General features: G+C 44.2%; 1 protein-coding gene across 1 annotated transcript in view; it reads left to right on the plus strand.

Moving 5' to 3' along the window:
• LOC144101762 (guanylate cyclase 32E-like) overlaps nt 1–16066 on the plus strand; it is a 276494-nt gene that overhangs the window by 222035 nt on the left and 38393 nt on the right. Inside the window, exons 7-9 of the mRNA XM_077634950.1 lie at nt 6207–6373; nt 7797–7932; nt 10767–10909. Of these exons, the coding sequence (XP_077491076.1) occupies nt 6207–6373; nt 7797–7932; nt 10767–10909 (446 nt within the window). The remainder of the gene's footprint in view (nt 1–6206; nt 6374–7796; nt 7933–10766; nt 10910–16066) is intronic.

The raw sequence follows: 16066 nt of genomic DNA on the forward strand, positions 1-16066 counted from the left end.
CTTTCCGGTAGCACATGCTTATCGAATTTAATTCTTCGGAGTTCGCGTGAAGAGCAAGAGAAATAGCCGGCAGATTAACTCGGGGCCCTATTGGATTACATGCACGACCCTCCACGCCTGTCACAGTGACATCTACCGAACTCAAAGGAAGGTGGCAAACAAGATTAAGGCTTGGAGTGGACTGCAAAGCTGCGAGTTTATTGGGGGAATCAAAATAGAAGAGCGCGTATTTCGTCGCCAATCCTCACGCACGACTTCTTGCCGGACGATGCGTGTTGAAAGTCCCTGTCAAGGTCCGCCGTTAAGCGGATTAAAATCTTGAGCGTCGGGCAAAAACGCCTGCGATTACGCGAAAACGATTTGAGCTCTATGTACTTCGGTGCGTAATATCAGTCATTACTTTTGCGCACTCCTTGAGTCATTTCTCTTCTGACACAACCGTTCCTTTCGCCTTTCAAGATTACTTTAACATGATGTTTCGATGTATGTCGTCGAAAGGTATAAGACAGCCCGAATAGCGTGTGGAGCACACCGTGTTTATTGACGAGCTTTGTACAGCAGACTGATCATGGTAGCGAGAACGCCAGAGGGCCTTGCTCGAGCACGAGAGTTTGCGTTATCCTATGACCACTTCCCACTTCTTTTCCCACTTGGAGTTATTGATCAGTTAGCTCTCTCCCAACCATAAGCTTGCCGTCCCGGTGAGCACAGTTGTTAGTGCGACTGCTCTAGTGAAGCGGTGGTCCTGTGTTTGAAATCCGGACCAGAACAAATTTTTCATTAGCTGCGAAGTTTCTCAGAAAACTTAATAGCTTTGCTTTGTAGCCGTACGCCTGCGCTCGAGCGGGTGCCAATGAGTAATTACTCTCTTATTAGATATCTACTCCACCTTTGGGAATTTCTCTAAACATCTGACCAAAACTATTAATCTCGTGCCTCCATTACACACATTGTGATAGCGTTAGAAGTCCTATGGGGCCAAAATGCATCTTCGGCCATTAAATTCACCCGTTGACTGGAAGGAAGGGAAGTCACCAGAGAGGAAGTGACATCAATTTTGGTAAAACATCAATGCCTACTTATGTTGCCGCATTGCAAACGAATAATGAAATTAGGTCTCCCTGCGATTTTTTTTGCTATATGTGGCATTTTGTCGAAAGGCTGGTATAGCTGTTTTTCTCACAGATCAAGGCATGCAGCTGCAAGCTTGTGACGAGTGATGTACATAGCGCTAGACGAATTTTCTTGTAATAAGGAAGTGAATAATAATAAAGCTGACGCCGAAGTCTTTTAAACCAATTTAATAATAATAGCGGGGAACAAAGCAACGACACATAATGATCTCATCATAGTGCACGACTGAAAGAACTACGCAGAGTGATAGCTCTTTAAGAAAGCACGTGCTGCTTTCTAGCCTGACCGCGTAGCTACTTGTTATTATGGTTCTTAAAATTAAGCGGCAGATTTATACTATTAAGCTTTAACAAGGTCTAATAATGGGCCCAGATGAAAATCCACAGAAAGCGGGACAACTGAAGCCTTCAGTGCAAAGTAAAAATAATCAGACAAAAATAAAATGCAGTTTGCATTGGCGTGCGGCCGATTGCAATTCAGGGTATTAGTTTATATTTAAATGATAAAAATTAAACCCTAGGAATTTTGCTATGGGAGAAAGAGGCCGAGGTTAGTGAAAATGCGATATTGACGTTTTGTACATAAACGAAAGATATGCGCCTCAAGAAGTTCGTAAAGGAAACGTGTATCGTAAAAAAGTTTGGTATAGGAGAGATGCGAAGCATGCACTTTCGATACAGCATAATCCTAAGTCTTCATCTGCTTAGAAACTAAGCTTTAAGGCCTGAGACGACGCCGGCAGATGTAGGTCTCAATTAAAAAACCTGTCGGTACGGCTTAATATGCATCAAGAATTTGCGAGCGAGCGTCAGATGTGCGCCGACTTGTTACGTCAGATAGCCGAGGTGAATTTAAGCATAGATTTTCGCAGTTATCAGTGAAAAACTGCTGAAATTTATAAGAGTGAGCCAATTTACCAAATCCCGATAAATACAATTCAGTGTAATTATGTTCGATAAGGCAAAGGCAGAACACAAAGCAAACATTAGTGCTTCGGTTCTGATGCCATGAAAGCCACAACAAACAGAATATCGCAATTTCTAAGCAGCGCATTTAAAGACACGCCATCTGTAACGTCTTCAAGGATTTAAAAAACTTTAGGAGGGCACTTTGTTGACTTAAAGTGTAGTGAGGCGAAAGCCTTTAGCGCGATGTAGCTGCTTGTGTCGCTGAAGTGTGGTGAAGATGTTAATCAAAGACTGCACAACTGTTTGCTTTATGACACTTTCGCTGATGTTCTCTAGCGCGCACACGCTTGGTTGCTGGAGACACCGGAAAGTGTTTAGGCGGCATCCTTCCTGATCGGCGTTCAAGAGGTGTTTGGCAAGATTCCCTGCTGAGCGCTCCTCTCAAACGCTGGTGGCGCCACTCAGTGGCGTCACTTGCATGCGCAGTAGGCTGAAGCGCAGGTGCATTATCTGCTGGCGACTTACGCATACGCAGTGCATTACCGTATACTGAGTTCCCAGTTACAACATGGTACACCAACCACTAGTATTACTAATTAGGTAATTAAGAAACTATCAATTAACTAATAACCAAATTAATGATTACTAATGAACTAATTACTATTTAACGGTGAAGACGTCGGCTTACGTGGTGGAATGCGAAAGTATGTGTTTCGAGGAGAGGACAGGCTTTTGAAGAAAGGACGCAGTAGCTCTCAGATCTAGAAATCTCGGTGGACACCTCAAGCATGTTTGATTAACCGCTATAGTCCGCCACTTTTCTGCGAACATCCCCGCTAGCGAGTCATGAGCCTATAATGACTTTCGCCTTAAAATGCTGCCTGTAAAGAAGGAATGGCAGACACTTGGTCGATTCTGTGAATGTTCTCGATAGAAGTAGCGCTTAGACGACGACCCAATAAAGATGGCACACGGCGCACTTTTGTATCATTGAGTCGGCTTATATATGTGGTCTTGTGGGTCGTCTCTGATGCCTTGTCCTCTTAGTGCTCTTTCTATATAGAGTAAATAAAAATATGCAAGACGCAATGTTGTACTTGTTATGCTTATATTGCGCACATGTGTACTCAGAAAGCAGAGGCGAACTTTTCAGCTCCTACCACTTCTTCGAAAAATGGGCGAAATTTAATCAAAGAGTTTCCGATTGCTATCAATTTTCGACAGTTGTAGTCACCAGCACAGATCTGATTTTCAATTTCGTCCCAAAAACCTAGTTGCTTCCATTCATATTTTAATCAAAATGAGACAAATTCCGGGCTCAGCGAGAGGGAAAAATTGAAGAAAAAAATCAAAGGAAAATACGAATGAAGCGAAATTTAACTAGATTTCTATACACTGCTGTACTTCCTTAATGAGCACTTCAGGTTAGAGCAGGCAGCCTGGAAGTACACACTTCTGTGGGCTTTTCATTACGGGCCCGACGGAACCTTAACTGTAGTGGATGCAGTTTGCTTTAAGTGCAACGGAAGACAGCGAGTTCTGAAAGCTTTGAGGATAATGTCGAGCACTTAAAAAAATCTCAGGAACAGTCTCACACGCATTGGAGAGAACAGCCTTTAACCCAGAGCTCTAACCACGCAGACGGTGGTCTCTTAGGTTACGTTTCCCTGGAGAATGTCATGCTCTTCGAATCACTGCGGAACGCAAGGGCAGTGCTGCAGCCCGTCGTAAACTCGGCGTGGCTGAGGTAAGAACACCTAATTTTCGAAAAAGCTTTGTGAATCTCCTCGTGGGAACACAGGAAAGGTTATTATAAAATTAAGTCATAGAAAAATGAGTCGGACATGGTCTGGCATTTTTATGCCGAGATAAAGCAGGTTTCCAAATTCCTCTAAGAGTTGTACCGTGAAAGAAGGCAACAGCAGTGAGGAATATATTTCGCAGGCGCTCCGTAAATATGAAGGGCAGAGTACAATCTTTTCATAATATTATAGTGACACTAGAATCTTAGAATTCTGCTAACACGTACTGTCCGTGTGCCCTTTTGAGCAAAGGGGAATTCAGTTTTCACGGCATACACTGTCATTTGTATGTGTCCCATTTTTCAGTGCAAACGTTTAAACGAGTATTCATCTCTTTAGACGAAATCTAGCGAAAGCGATTTGATCATCTTTTTCTCTGTACATAATGTCTTGCTATTTGCACAACTCCCACCTCCTTTATCTTGACTTGTCGCAAAATTCTCGAATATATAATATTCACCATCCGCCTCAGTGGCTCAGTGGTTAGGTTAGTGCGTTCGGCTACTGATCCGGAGTTCCCGGGTTTGAACCCGACCGCAGCGGCCATGTTTCAATGGAGGCGAAACGTAGAAGGTGCCCTTTTGCTGTGCGATGTAAGTACCCGTTAAAGATCCCCAGGTGGTCGAAATTATTCTGCAGCCCCGCAGTACGGCCCCTCTTTCTTCCTCTCTTACCTCACTCCCTCCTTTATCCCTTCCCTTACGGCGTGGTTCAGGTGTCCGCCGAGATGTGAGGCAGATACTGCGCCATTTCCTTTCCCCAACAGCCATTTTTCAACTTTAATATTCCTCAACCTTGTTTACTTCCTTGAATCGAACTCATTTTTTACGTCAGCGCAACATCATTTTCAAAAATCTTACCCTTGCGAAATACAGTAAATAACGTTTACACATGCATTGCATCCTATTCTAGAGCTATCGTCACTAGCTTCTTTTCCGGTCATGCACAAGCATGTCCGGAAAAGAATCTGTAAAAGTTAGGATATATATTTTTGCACGGGACGTTAAACAAAAAATCGTGAAAGAAAGATAACTGTGTTGTCCGTACTGAGAAGAACCTGAACACTTGCACCTGTGCAGTCTGAAGCTATGTATTTTCGGGAAATCGCAGAATTGCTAGCAAAATGTCCGTAAAATTGAATACAAATTTTGAATTGGTTTATTGAAACTAAAATCGGTAGAAACGTGCACGAACAAAGTCAGTATAGGAAGTCCTTAAGTGCAACTGTCAGGCGGCCTCCTGTAAAAGAATACCTGGAGAATGCACGTTACATATAACATGAAAAAAATGAGAACAATAAAACTTACAAATAAATTGGTCAAAAAACCGAATGATAATTACTAATTCAAGGGTGACGGAGTGGATTCCAAGGGAAGGGAGCCATTGCAGGAGGCGGCAGAAAGTTAGGTGGGTGGATGAGATAAAGAAGTTTGCAGCCATAGGGTGGGCGCAGCTGGCAAAGGACAGGATTAATTGGAGAGATATGGGAAAAGTTTTTGTCCTGCAGTGGGTGTAGTTGAGCATATGATGATGATGATTTATGCCACTCACCTTTAAATTTGTTTGCATTGATTCGGGTACAACACGCACTCAAGCAAACGCTGTCTCAGACCGTGCCTTTCTTGCAGAGTTGTCACGTTTTGCGCACGTACCGTTCCGCGCCTTCCAGTGTGGCCCCGGCGATGCCGCAGCATGTGAAGTAGAAGAGCTTCAAATGGGCCTGGTTGGTTTGTATTCTTCGACATTGTTATTGCGCTACTCAAGGTTTACTCTATGTCGGCAGCGCTGACGAAGCGAGAGATAAACTTTTTAAGGAAGTGAAAAGACTCCGTCCTCTACGCATGCCTGTCAGCAGAAGAAGATTAGAGAACTAATCTTCATGAAGCTACTTGTTTTTCTGTCTTTTCATCTTCACAGTTCATATAAAACGAATTTCCCACGCAATAAAATCAGTTGATAGTTTGCGCCCTGTCTGTATGTGTCATTCTTGTCTGTGTAAACCTTGAGTAGCGCAATAACAATGTCCAAGATGTGAAGTAGGCTATCATATGGTGTGGGCCTGCCCCTCCAACTCGGCTATTCCCCCATCCCCAATTCAACCCGGGAGGACTGGGAGGCGACCCTTCTCGGCTGCCACCACTTACGTGCATGCCCCAACAAGCCTTAGTCGGGCGCGCCCTGGTGGCGGCCACCACCACTGGGGTCGCAATCTAGGGACCTCCACCTAGTGCTTGTAAGGACCGGTCTCTTACGGGCTGATCCAAGCATACCTCGTGTCCCGTGTATATCCAGTAAATGCCACCGCCACCCCCAACTCGCAATAGCCTCTGTACAGTAATTTGCGTTCTGGTGGTTGCCGCAGACTGGGAGGACTCGTCCATCGTGCGGCCGTTCCCTTTCCGCTCTGTGCTGCTGCTCTCCCCTCGGGTGCCCTCCGAGGAACACTACAGCCGCTTCTCGGAGGACGTCCTCAGCTACGCCGGCACCCAGCCACTCTGCATACCCATGCACACCGAGCTCAAGTTCAAGGCAAGCCTCGCTTTATTACGTGCACAGCTGGTAGCTCAGAGAGCTCAGAACATGAGAGTCACCAGAGGGCCTGCGTCTGCAAACTATGTGGCACTTTTGCTGGCACTTTAAATTTTGCTGGCGCAGTTAGACAAAGCCAATTTTTCGTCCGTAGCGTGAACATCGACATTGACTGTGCGCATCTGTGAGCGGAGCCGAAAGTGGGTGGTGCTCAGGTATACTATATTCATTAGTGGACGATGAAAGGGGAGTCAGCGCCACGTTGTTATGTAGAACTGAGCGCATCCTAAAAGGGGAGGCGTCCGCGGTAGCGGCTTCTCTAATCTAGACCCTGATGAAAAATAGCGAGAGGGGAAGAGGAAAAGGTGAAGAGGATGACGAAAAAAATGCGTAGCATGAAGTTCACCATGAACCACACGAAGTGCGAGAATTTAGTCGTGAACTTGAGTCAAATGGCCTAATTTTCGGTACAACTTTGGTCTCGATCTGGCAGTAAATGGGAATGTCGGTCGAAAAAAAGTTTTTCTACGAATACAACAGATTCTCTAGCCAGGAAACGAACCATTGTGTCTTTGTCTTAACTCTCAATTATCGTTTTTTGTTCATCTTCCGGCGTAGAACCCAACGGGTTAATTTAAAATAGAACAATAACATGACGAAACTTTTACCCTATTCACATGCAAATTAAATAATTCTAGGCTTTGGCTTATTCCCGTGATTGAAATAACGTCAGGTACATGCCATTAGCAGCCTTGTTCCATGCAAACGAGGCACACTAAAGACGTTTTGCCAGAGAGTGGCCACGCAAATCCACACGTGGTATCAATCTATGCCTCCCGAATCTTGGTCGACCCCCTATGTGGGTTTGTGCCATCAGTTGTTAGGCCAACAACAAAAACTTTGATACCACTGCGGCGACCCGCACTGGAAAAATGCATTGCGTTGCTTCTACGTATATACATGCAGTGACGCCAGCGGATGTGACGTCATGGAACTTTCTAGAACGCTTGTTTTTCCACCATGCTAGTACGTGTTCTATGGCGTCATCGGGGGACGTCCAGGTGTTATGTCGACGTCCGTGGCTGTTGTGACTTCAAGATGTTATGTCGACGTCCATGGCTATTATGACGTCTAAGTGTTCACGTTTAATTAACTAATTAAAACTCATCAACCACATCTTTTCCACAGCAAGATCTTATCACGCACAATCTAACACAATCAAGATTGTCCGCATTTATCTTATCTGGACGTCGTAATCGTGAGGACAAGTTTTGCGCACACGAAACATGGAACATAGCGTAGTAATGTTTTCGCAATAAAACAACATTCAAAGAATCTTCCTACACGACGCCACGTAGTGCTTTCTCCTTTCCTGCCCGCTTGTGCTGAATGTGTGTTGCTGGGCTTGGGATGACCTCTCCAGGTGCCCATTTACGCGGGACTTACGTACGACGCCGTTATGCTGTGGGCGCATGCGGCCACCCAGGTGCTGCGTGAGAATGGCTCGCTCTCCAACGGCACCGCCGTCGGACTGAAGATACGGGGTAGCCTCTACCGCAGTGAGTGGTTCTGTACTTCACTCTTAGAACGGGTCTGGCGGCTCTATGAATAGGAGTAGGAGGCTGTCAGGTGTTTTCTCTTTACTTTATTCGCTGTGTTTTCTTCTGTGTGCGCGTCTATAAGCTGACTTTAAGGTCGCATTTAAAACGCAAGTTGTAGATATACACGCGAGCGGAAGCCTTCAAACGTACACAGAGCACTTCACACATGTTAAATGCTATACGCATTTTATAGCAGCATGCAAACCATTTCATAACAATTGCTGGTGTTGCTGTTTCAGCGTGCAGTAGTTTCCCGCGCTCTGAGTAGGTGGGAGGATTTTCCCTTTTTATATTCTGAAACCGCTTAATATATTTCGCAAAAAGAGGGGCGAGGCCAGAGCTTCATATCCTTCACCCCAACCTGTCAGAAGGAAATTATCTGTAAACAAACTGCATACGTCCTTCATTAATTACGGGCTCCGGAAAAATCAGTTCAAGAAATGAATTGTGCACATATACTCCTGCCTATTGCCTTCTCGAATAATTGCACAAAAAAACGGGCGGCCTGCCATGGCAATCTAACGACTGCAGTTTTTTCAACCCTGCCAGTAGACCTATTAAAAAAGTGCTGTCTCATAGAATGGTGGGAAGCTTTACTTTTCCATATGCCTTAGAGATAGCGGTAAATGAAATGAGTCAGAATGACTGCCTTGTACTGTAAATTGAGGCTTAAGTTGAACGAAGTGCAGTTCAGTTTAGGATGTCAAGTGATCCTGCTTGCGACTATAGCATATCGCGGGAATGACAGTAGAAAATTTTATGCCTGACATTGTTCCCCTCCTTCGGTACTAACCTCGTCCCTGCCGCACCTCTTTCTTATTTCTTTCCATCAGAAATGTTATTTTTGAAAACTACCACTTCAGTAATGTCGCCCTGATTATATATAACCTGAATTGATGAAATAAAAATTTATTTGAAGAATGCACTTGCCGGCGAGGGTCTGACGAGGTCAAGTTCTCCAGAGTTGAAATGATATCGGAGGTGCCACAAAATATGCCAAAATTTCATGACTACTAACTGCGTAGACAGCGACTCAAAGCAAATGACACTTATTAACTCTTAGAGGGTAAAGACTCTCGATAAAATCCGTATCATTAACTGCAAGTGCACTGCTTAAAATCCTGTCCTAGATGTACATAATGAATTTCTGAAAAACATCACAGTGAGCAATATTAAGCGTAACGCGAACTAGAATTCTATATCGCATGAAAACTTTCCTTGATTATTTTATATAACTTAGTTACAAAGCCAAATGGTGAACGTGCTTTATAACACTGTTGTGCGTAGGTGGTGCGAAGATGTGTCGTGAAGCGTACATTCATATTTTAGCAGCGCGAAAAAGGAGCACCAAACAAAAAGCGTAAGACGACACAGGCGCAGTTGCGTTTTTGGCTCTTGTACTTGTTTTATAGCGATGCTAAAATATGAACCCACACCAAGTGGCCTTAGAGGTAGCTGAAGGTTATCTAATGATGTCATGGCAACTAAGTGAAATAAGTTTTGAAATATTAAAATCTGCTGAGCTGAGTTCAAAAATAACAAAGGATCGGGCACGCACGAAGGTGCAACTGGTGATCCATCCGTGGTGTAAACGAACCCCAAAGTGAACAAGAAAGAGCTAATGAAAAGAGAAAATGGAGAGAATCGGTGCGGCTGCTGCGTTCCGGCTTTCGATTTCACTACAGCACTGCGCGGTCTTTTGCTACCGTGACTTTTACTTTGCAAGGTGCGGTGAGAGTTCATTAGTTTCCCTAAGAGTGCGCCCGCACCCACGCAAAGCAAGAGGACACCCACGAAGCCGATATTTATAATGTTGTAGTTCAACCCAAGAACACAGCGCAATGAAATTTAGGGGAAACCTAACCCGTCTTAAGGGTGAAACGCGATAGGATTATAGATCCCAATTGTTGCTATTTTGAGGTAGCCGATGACAAGAACTGGTTCTAACCTAATTTTTTCGCCATTTTGTTTCTTTTTTTTTCTTGCTTTTCTTTCTTCTATTCCTTCAATATTCCTTGGGCAGGTTGTGACTACTTCACTAGGTCAGGTTACCGCTCTCTGCCAGTCATTATTTTAATTCCCACGTGCCACGGTGGGCAGACTGCTCAGAATCTAGTGAGCCAGTTACCACCTGCCTCGGTCGCAGGTTCTGAGGACGCCATAAGGTCACGGGACCTCTCAATCCGGTTGGGTTCGTTGACACCTTCAACAGTGCGCGGGCTGATTTAGGTTATAAGGTTACGTAACCGCTCTCAGCCAATCGGCGAACTTCGTGACGTACGCCATCATTTTTGAGGAATGTGGGCTTTGAAAATCGTACCCCTCAAATCAGGCCTGCATATCTAGAATGCATTACCGCGGTAACAACCGGATGAGCCAGCTGAAGCACTCCTATTTTTGAAGTGAAATCTTACGCTAGGTAAAGCCGATTTCACCGTGCGTGGCCGGTTGACCTTAAATTGAGCCAGAGGTCATGTATGGCCATAGGCCTTACCATATGTGGTCCACCATGGTGTCGAACCACTTGACCTTTGATCTTAACTTTCCGATTCCCCGGTAGAGGTGGATAGAATAGGCCGCGTTCATTGGGTGACCAAACTCTCGCGATGAATCATAAATTTAACTGCCACCTGCCAGGGTGGGAGCGCTACCTATCCAGTGTGCGGAACGCATTAAGCTTTACAGACGCCAAGCCACGTCGACTTGCCCGATACACCACAGCTTTCTCTCTCTAGGTTCAGCCGTAAATAAACCGCAGCTAACATGTTTTTGGCCTCTCTGCGCGGACGCAGGCGCCCTGGGGTTCGACATCCGTGTGGACGAGAACGGAGACGCCGAGGGGAACTACACGGTGCTGGGCTTCTCGCTGCCCGGCGACGACCACCTGACGCCCGTAGGACGCTTCACTATGGCCGAGAACGCCAGCTCGCTTCCGGTACACGCGATGATCACGCGATGGTCGCTGCTGCCGCCAAGCCCACGTTAACGGGCCAAAGCGCCGCAACAAGGGCCCAAAGGAACGCGTATAAAAAGCTACACGTAGAAGAAACTGACGACTTAAGCGAGTTCACGGACATTGGAACGCTGTTTTTGCATACGCTGCATTACTGATCAGCTTGTGTTTAAATTATTTCAGTGTAAAGGGCGCGAATATAAGGATCAGCTTTGAACCACACAAAGGCACCGTTGTGTTGATAAACAAGGCTGACAAGGTACAACTCTAGTGTCATCTCTGTGACAGTCTCTTATATATACTCTTATAGTCTCTTATAGTACAGTCTCTTATAGTACTCTATATATATATATATATATATATACATATATATATATATATATATATATATATATATATATATATATATATATATCCCCTTCAGGCGCTGGGTCCACACATGTGGACGCGAGTTAAACCTCCGCATATTTTCGTTCGCACGGCGAATTTCATCCTTTTAATAGCGCGCTCTTACCATTTTGACCCTCCCTGTCTAGGGTGCCTCGATGCCAGCGCCGCCATCACTGGCATCGAGAGACACTGGACACTGCCGGAGACACTGCCGGAGACACTGGCATCGAGGCACCCTATCCCTGTCAAGTCTCTGGCGCCATCACTTTCCGCTACAGTGAAATGCGTTTGTAAAAAAAAAAGAAAATATAAGCATCACGTCGTTCTTTGGAGGGACGCGTAAATAGCCTTCTTTTTTGCATTCCATCTTTACAAATGATCGCGAATGATGAAATTCAGGGCTGGGAATATGTCGATAGTTTAATGTAGAAACGGCACGCCAGTTTTTATCGTCACGGGCGAAGAAAAATTGCTGCGGTGAACATTCTGAGTGGCATGTCCACATACGTGGACATGGCGCCGTAATGCCTAAAATATCAAAGTGGCGTTTTCCCGTTTTCCCGCCACAACGCGCCGCTTTTTTGTGCACGTACGGTACGAAATATGCCTACTACTTACGGGCGTTGAAAACTATGCTTGTAAAAAGACAACGTTGGACGACTTCAGCCCTGAAGCGTTTTTTTTTATGAAAATAGCCGATGGAGAAGCACCTCCAAAGAAATGCGGCCGACCGATCAATGAAGACCCGCAGATGGTCGCAAAAAACCGCCCCTTAGCTGAGCCGCTGCCAACGAGCACAGTGCGCTATGACAAGTGAAAATGTCAGGATGGTCGAGGATGGTCTTAGGCCCCCTACCAATATTCAAAAAGGGATCTGAGACCACCTGTGCTAGATTGTAGAAGACATGAATCTGGAGGAAGGAACTTTTTTCACTGGCGGTCAAAACATTTTTTCTCTCGTTCTGAAAATTTCGCTGCGATTTTTATCAAGAATCATTACGTTTACTATAAAACCAGAGAATGAGAAAAATGCAAAGTGACAGCACTACACAAGGCGGATGAAAAAGGGGATTTCGCGCCCTCACACCATGGTGTGTTCAGAGCTGGCCGCTCAGCTCCAAGGCTACAAAACAATAATCAGCACATTGGTAGAGCTAGGGGACAGTTCGTTTCACGTCTCTGCCATAAATTGAGCAAACAACGACCTTTAATGACCACTTCTCATCTTTGTAAATACCATGTGTAAAACAAGCCGCAAGGTGCTATCTCTCACTCTATTTCCACCTGTGTTCAGATCACTCCAGGCCCCTTCGATGCAGCCGGACTTGAAACATTACTTACGATGAAAGTAACCATTGGCCCCAACTTCTGAACACGTTACTTACGCAACGGTGCCGGTGTGAAGACTGCACATCTAAAAGCCATGTTCGGTGCTCCAAATACCGAATTTTCCTCTTCCTGTCTTCACAGAATGACTGCTTTTATCTGTTTTATAAGTCATATGACTACCGAATAATTACCTGAAGCGTATATTCTGACAGCTAAACATTTATTTCTGTCTATCGATCAGTGTATATATATATATATATATAAATATATATATATATATATATATATATATATATATATATATATATATATATATATATATAATCACCAATAATTGAAGAAACATAACAGGATTTAATTCACGACGTTTCGGCTGGAGGACCAGCCTTTTTCGACACTCGAGAAAAGCTGGTCCTACAGCCGAAACCTCGTATATATATATATATATATATATATATATATATATATATATATATATATATATATTTACACCAAAAGTGATTTCTGGCAGCTGATTTGGCCAATATAATATAAAATCACCAAAAATTGAAGAAACATAACAGGATTTAATTCACGACGTTTCGGCTGGAGGACCAGCCTCTTCAATTTTTGGTGATTTTATATTATATTGACCAAATCAGCTGCCAGAAATCACTTTTGGTAGATATATATATATATATATATATATAAATGTTTGCTGCGCCAACAGTTTCGGGAATGGTATTCCCTTGGTCAGGGCAGGCTTACAATGAAACAGCTTTGTCAATATTAGGACACAGAGCGAGCGAGGAGGTATAATCTGCGCCCTCAAAGCAAACTTGAGAATGAGGTGGTAAGGGACCGTATAATGGACCCCGCAGCAGCTCTCACAGGAGTCGCGGCTGAACAAAACAAACACAGAAAACCGGAGAGAAAAACGGGGAGGTGGAAATAGTAAAGGAGTAGAAAATACAATGAATTTTAAGAGCAATAGAGAAGAGTAAGGAGCGTTAAGCACGACTTTCGGAGCATAGGGAAGCCGCATTCCGCCCCCCCCCCCCCCCCCGACACCCCCGCAAGACCCCGCCGGGTGCGCGCGGGTGGCCCAATTTTGGTGATTATATATATATATATATATATATATATATATATATATATATATATATATATATATTATATATATATATATATATATATATATATATATATAACAAACTAGAGGCCAATGATCTTCTCAAGGGAGTAGTCTAAAAAAAGACAAAACGCCGAAGCCCACTGACGGCAGTAACAACAGAACAGAAATATGGAAAGGATCAACATAAAAAACAAAACTTTGCCTTCTATCCATCGAATAACCAGCAACTGGTGTTATCTTTAACGATGGAGACGCTAAAAAACGCTTAAAAATGCATGGCATCAACCGAATTACAGCTTGTTTATTTCTCGGATCCACAGCAAACATAATATTGTTCAAACAAACAAAATTTCAAACTTCCTGTCCCTGAAATCAACTTTTAAAGTTCTATGGAGTCGAATAATTAAGGAACCCAAGATTGAATGAAGCCAAGAAAAGCATAAAGGAATGTTGTTTTTTCGTTTACCATTTCTAATAAAGAAAAATAAATGGTGTACTTTATTTTTACCTTCCATACAATTCATTAGAGTGCAGGAGAAAAAACGATGTCACCGAAGCTGTTTTCACCTCACCTAGCTGGGCACAAGGTTCTGCCAGTGTCAATGCCACAGGAAGCTTAAGAGGGTTCTCTCACAGCTGCCACCCTCAACGCTCTATCACGGTTCCCGTGGCACTTCCGGTGTCACAGGACGTTCCACGTTCGCTGCTTTGGACGAGAGAGCTGCTGGTGAGGTGTAAAATTAAGATACTAGAAGCGGGCAGATTGGGTGAGGCAACAAATGCATGTCAATGACAGCCTAGTCGAAATCAAGAGGAAGAAATTGGCTTGGGCAGGGCATGTACTGCGAAGGCAAGATAACCGCTGGTCCTTAAGGGTAACGGAGTGGAATCCAAGAGAAGGCAAGCGTAGCAGGGGGCGGCAGAAGGTTACGTGCGCGGATGAGGTTAGGATGTTTGCAGGCATTGGGTGGGCGGAGCTGGCAAAGGACTGGGTTAATTGGAGAGACATGGGAGATGCCTTTGCCCTGCAGTGGGAGTAGTAAGGCTGATTATGATGATGGTGATGATGAGAGGCAACTAAAAACACTCTCCAAAGTCGGTAGTTTACAGTTTTATGCCGATTAACGTCCCAAAGCTGCTCAATCTTTGAGGGACGCCGCAGTGGAGGACAACAAATAATCTCAACCACCTGTGGATCTTTAGCGTGCACTGACATCGCGGAGTACACGGGCCTCTTGAATTTCGCCTCTATTGGAATGCAACCGCCGCGGCCAGGAGCAAACTCAAGTTTTTCATGCAAGCAGCCGAGCGCCATAACCACTGAGCCACCGCGGCGTTCCCGAAAGTAGAAAGTTGGCCTGTCGCTGACATAGCTAAGTTGTTAGAGCACCGTATGCGACATTTGAAGGCCATGGGTTCGATTTCCGGTGGAGGCATGTGGTTAGGTTTTTTTTTTACTTACTGATCAGCATTTGACCCAAAAATGACTGCACCATTAGTTAGCCGTGAACTAAAAAAAACATCGTCCTATTCATCGCTGTTTCCTTATTCTTGACTGTTTGCTTCCTTCATATGTATGTCCTACGAATCACCTAATTTTTTACTGTTGTCTTCTTTGCAGTAATTTACAATGACAATGATATTTCAGTGCTTCTTCCAGCTCGCAACCATCAGTCAATTTTTTCACATATATGATCATATGATCATGTGATCATGGAGTGACACGGTCGGTATAAATTTTCTATAGATGATACACGCTTTCACTTATGAAGGCATATCTCCAATGAAATCAAAATTATGCCCCTCCAAACGTCATGTAGAGTACGTTATTTCTTCCATTTATATTCAGTAATTACATCATTGAACGCCAGTTGTCCAACTAGACATAAACTTCTAGCGTTAAAAATTGCAAAACTACTGTTCTCACAGGGTCAGTTTTCGCCCTGACAAAGCAGACCCTAATTTCTGGCGCGTTAGCAGGCCTTCGTTGTTTAAACTCTGTCAACAATTTTCAAAGAACTTCCGCAGTGTTCGCAGGTGATCTTCCTTGCGACACCAGCAGAATGTCTTCTTAGAACTTTCATGCACGATTCTAGTTGAGCATTTCAAGATGTTTGACGAATTGCGCTTGCCCCAATGAAAACAATGGGCGAGGTTTATAACAGAGTCCGCTATTTGTACTATGACAGCGAATACAAAAACGTGCGATGTTGGTGGATATAGCGGCTTACTTTTCTCACTCCCTCCGGTTCTGGTGCCTTCGTTTTGCACCAAAGAGATGCACTTCAACGCATCTCAAGATTCTT

The sequence above is a fragment of the Amblyomma americanum genome, chromosome 8 (assembly GCF_052857255.1).
Source record: "Amblyomma americanum isolate KBUSLIRL-KWMA chromosome 8, ASM5285725v1, whole genome shotgun sequence".
Lineage (NCBI taxonomy): Eukaryota > Metazoa > Arthropoda > Arachnida > Ixodida > Ixodidae > Amblyomma > Amblyomma americanum.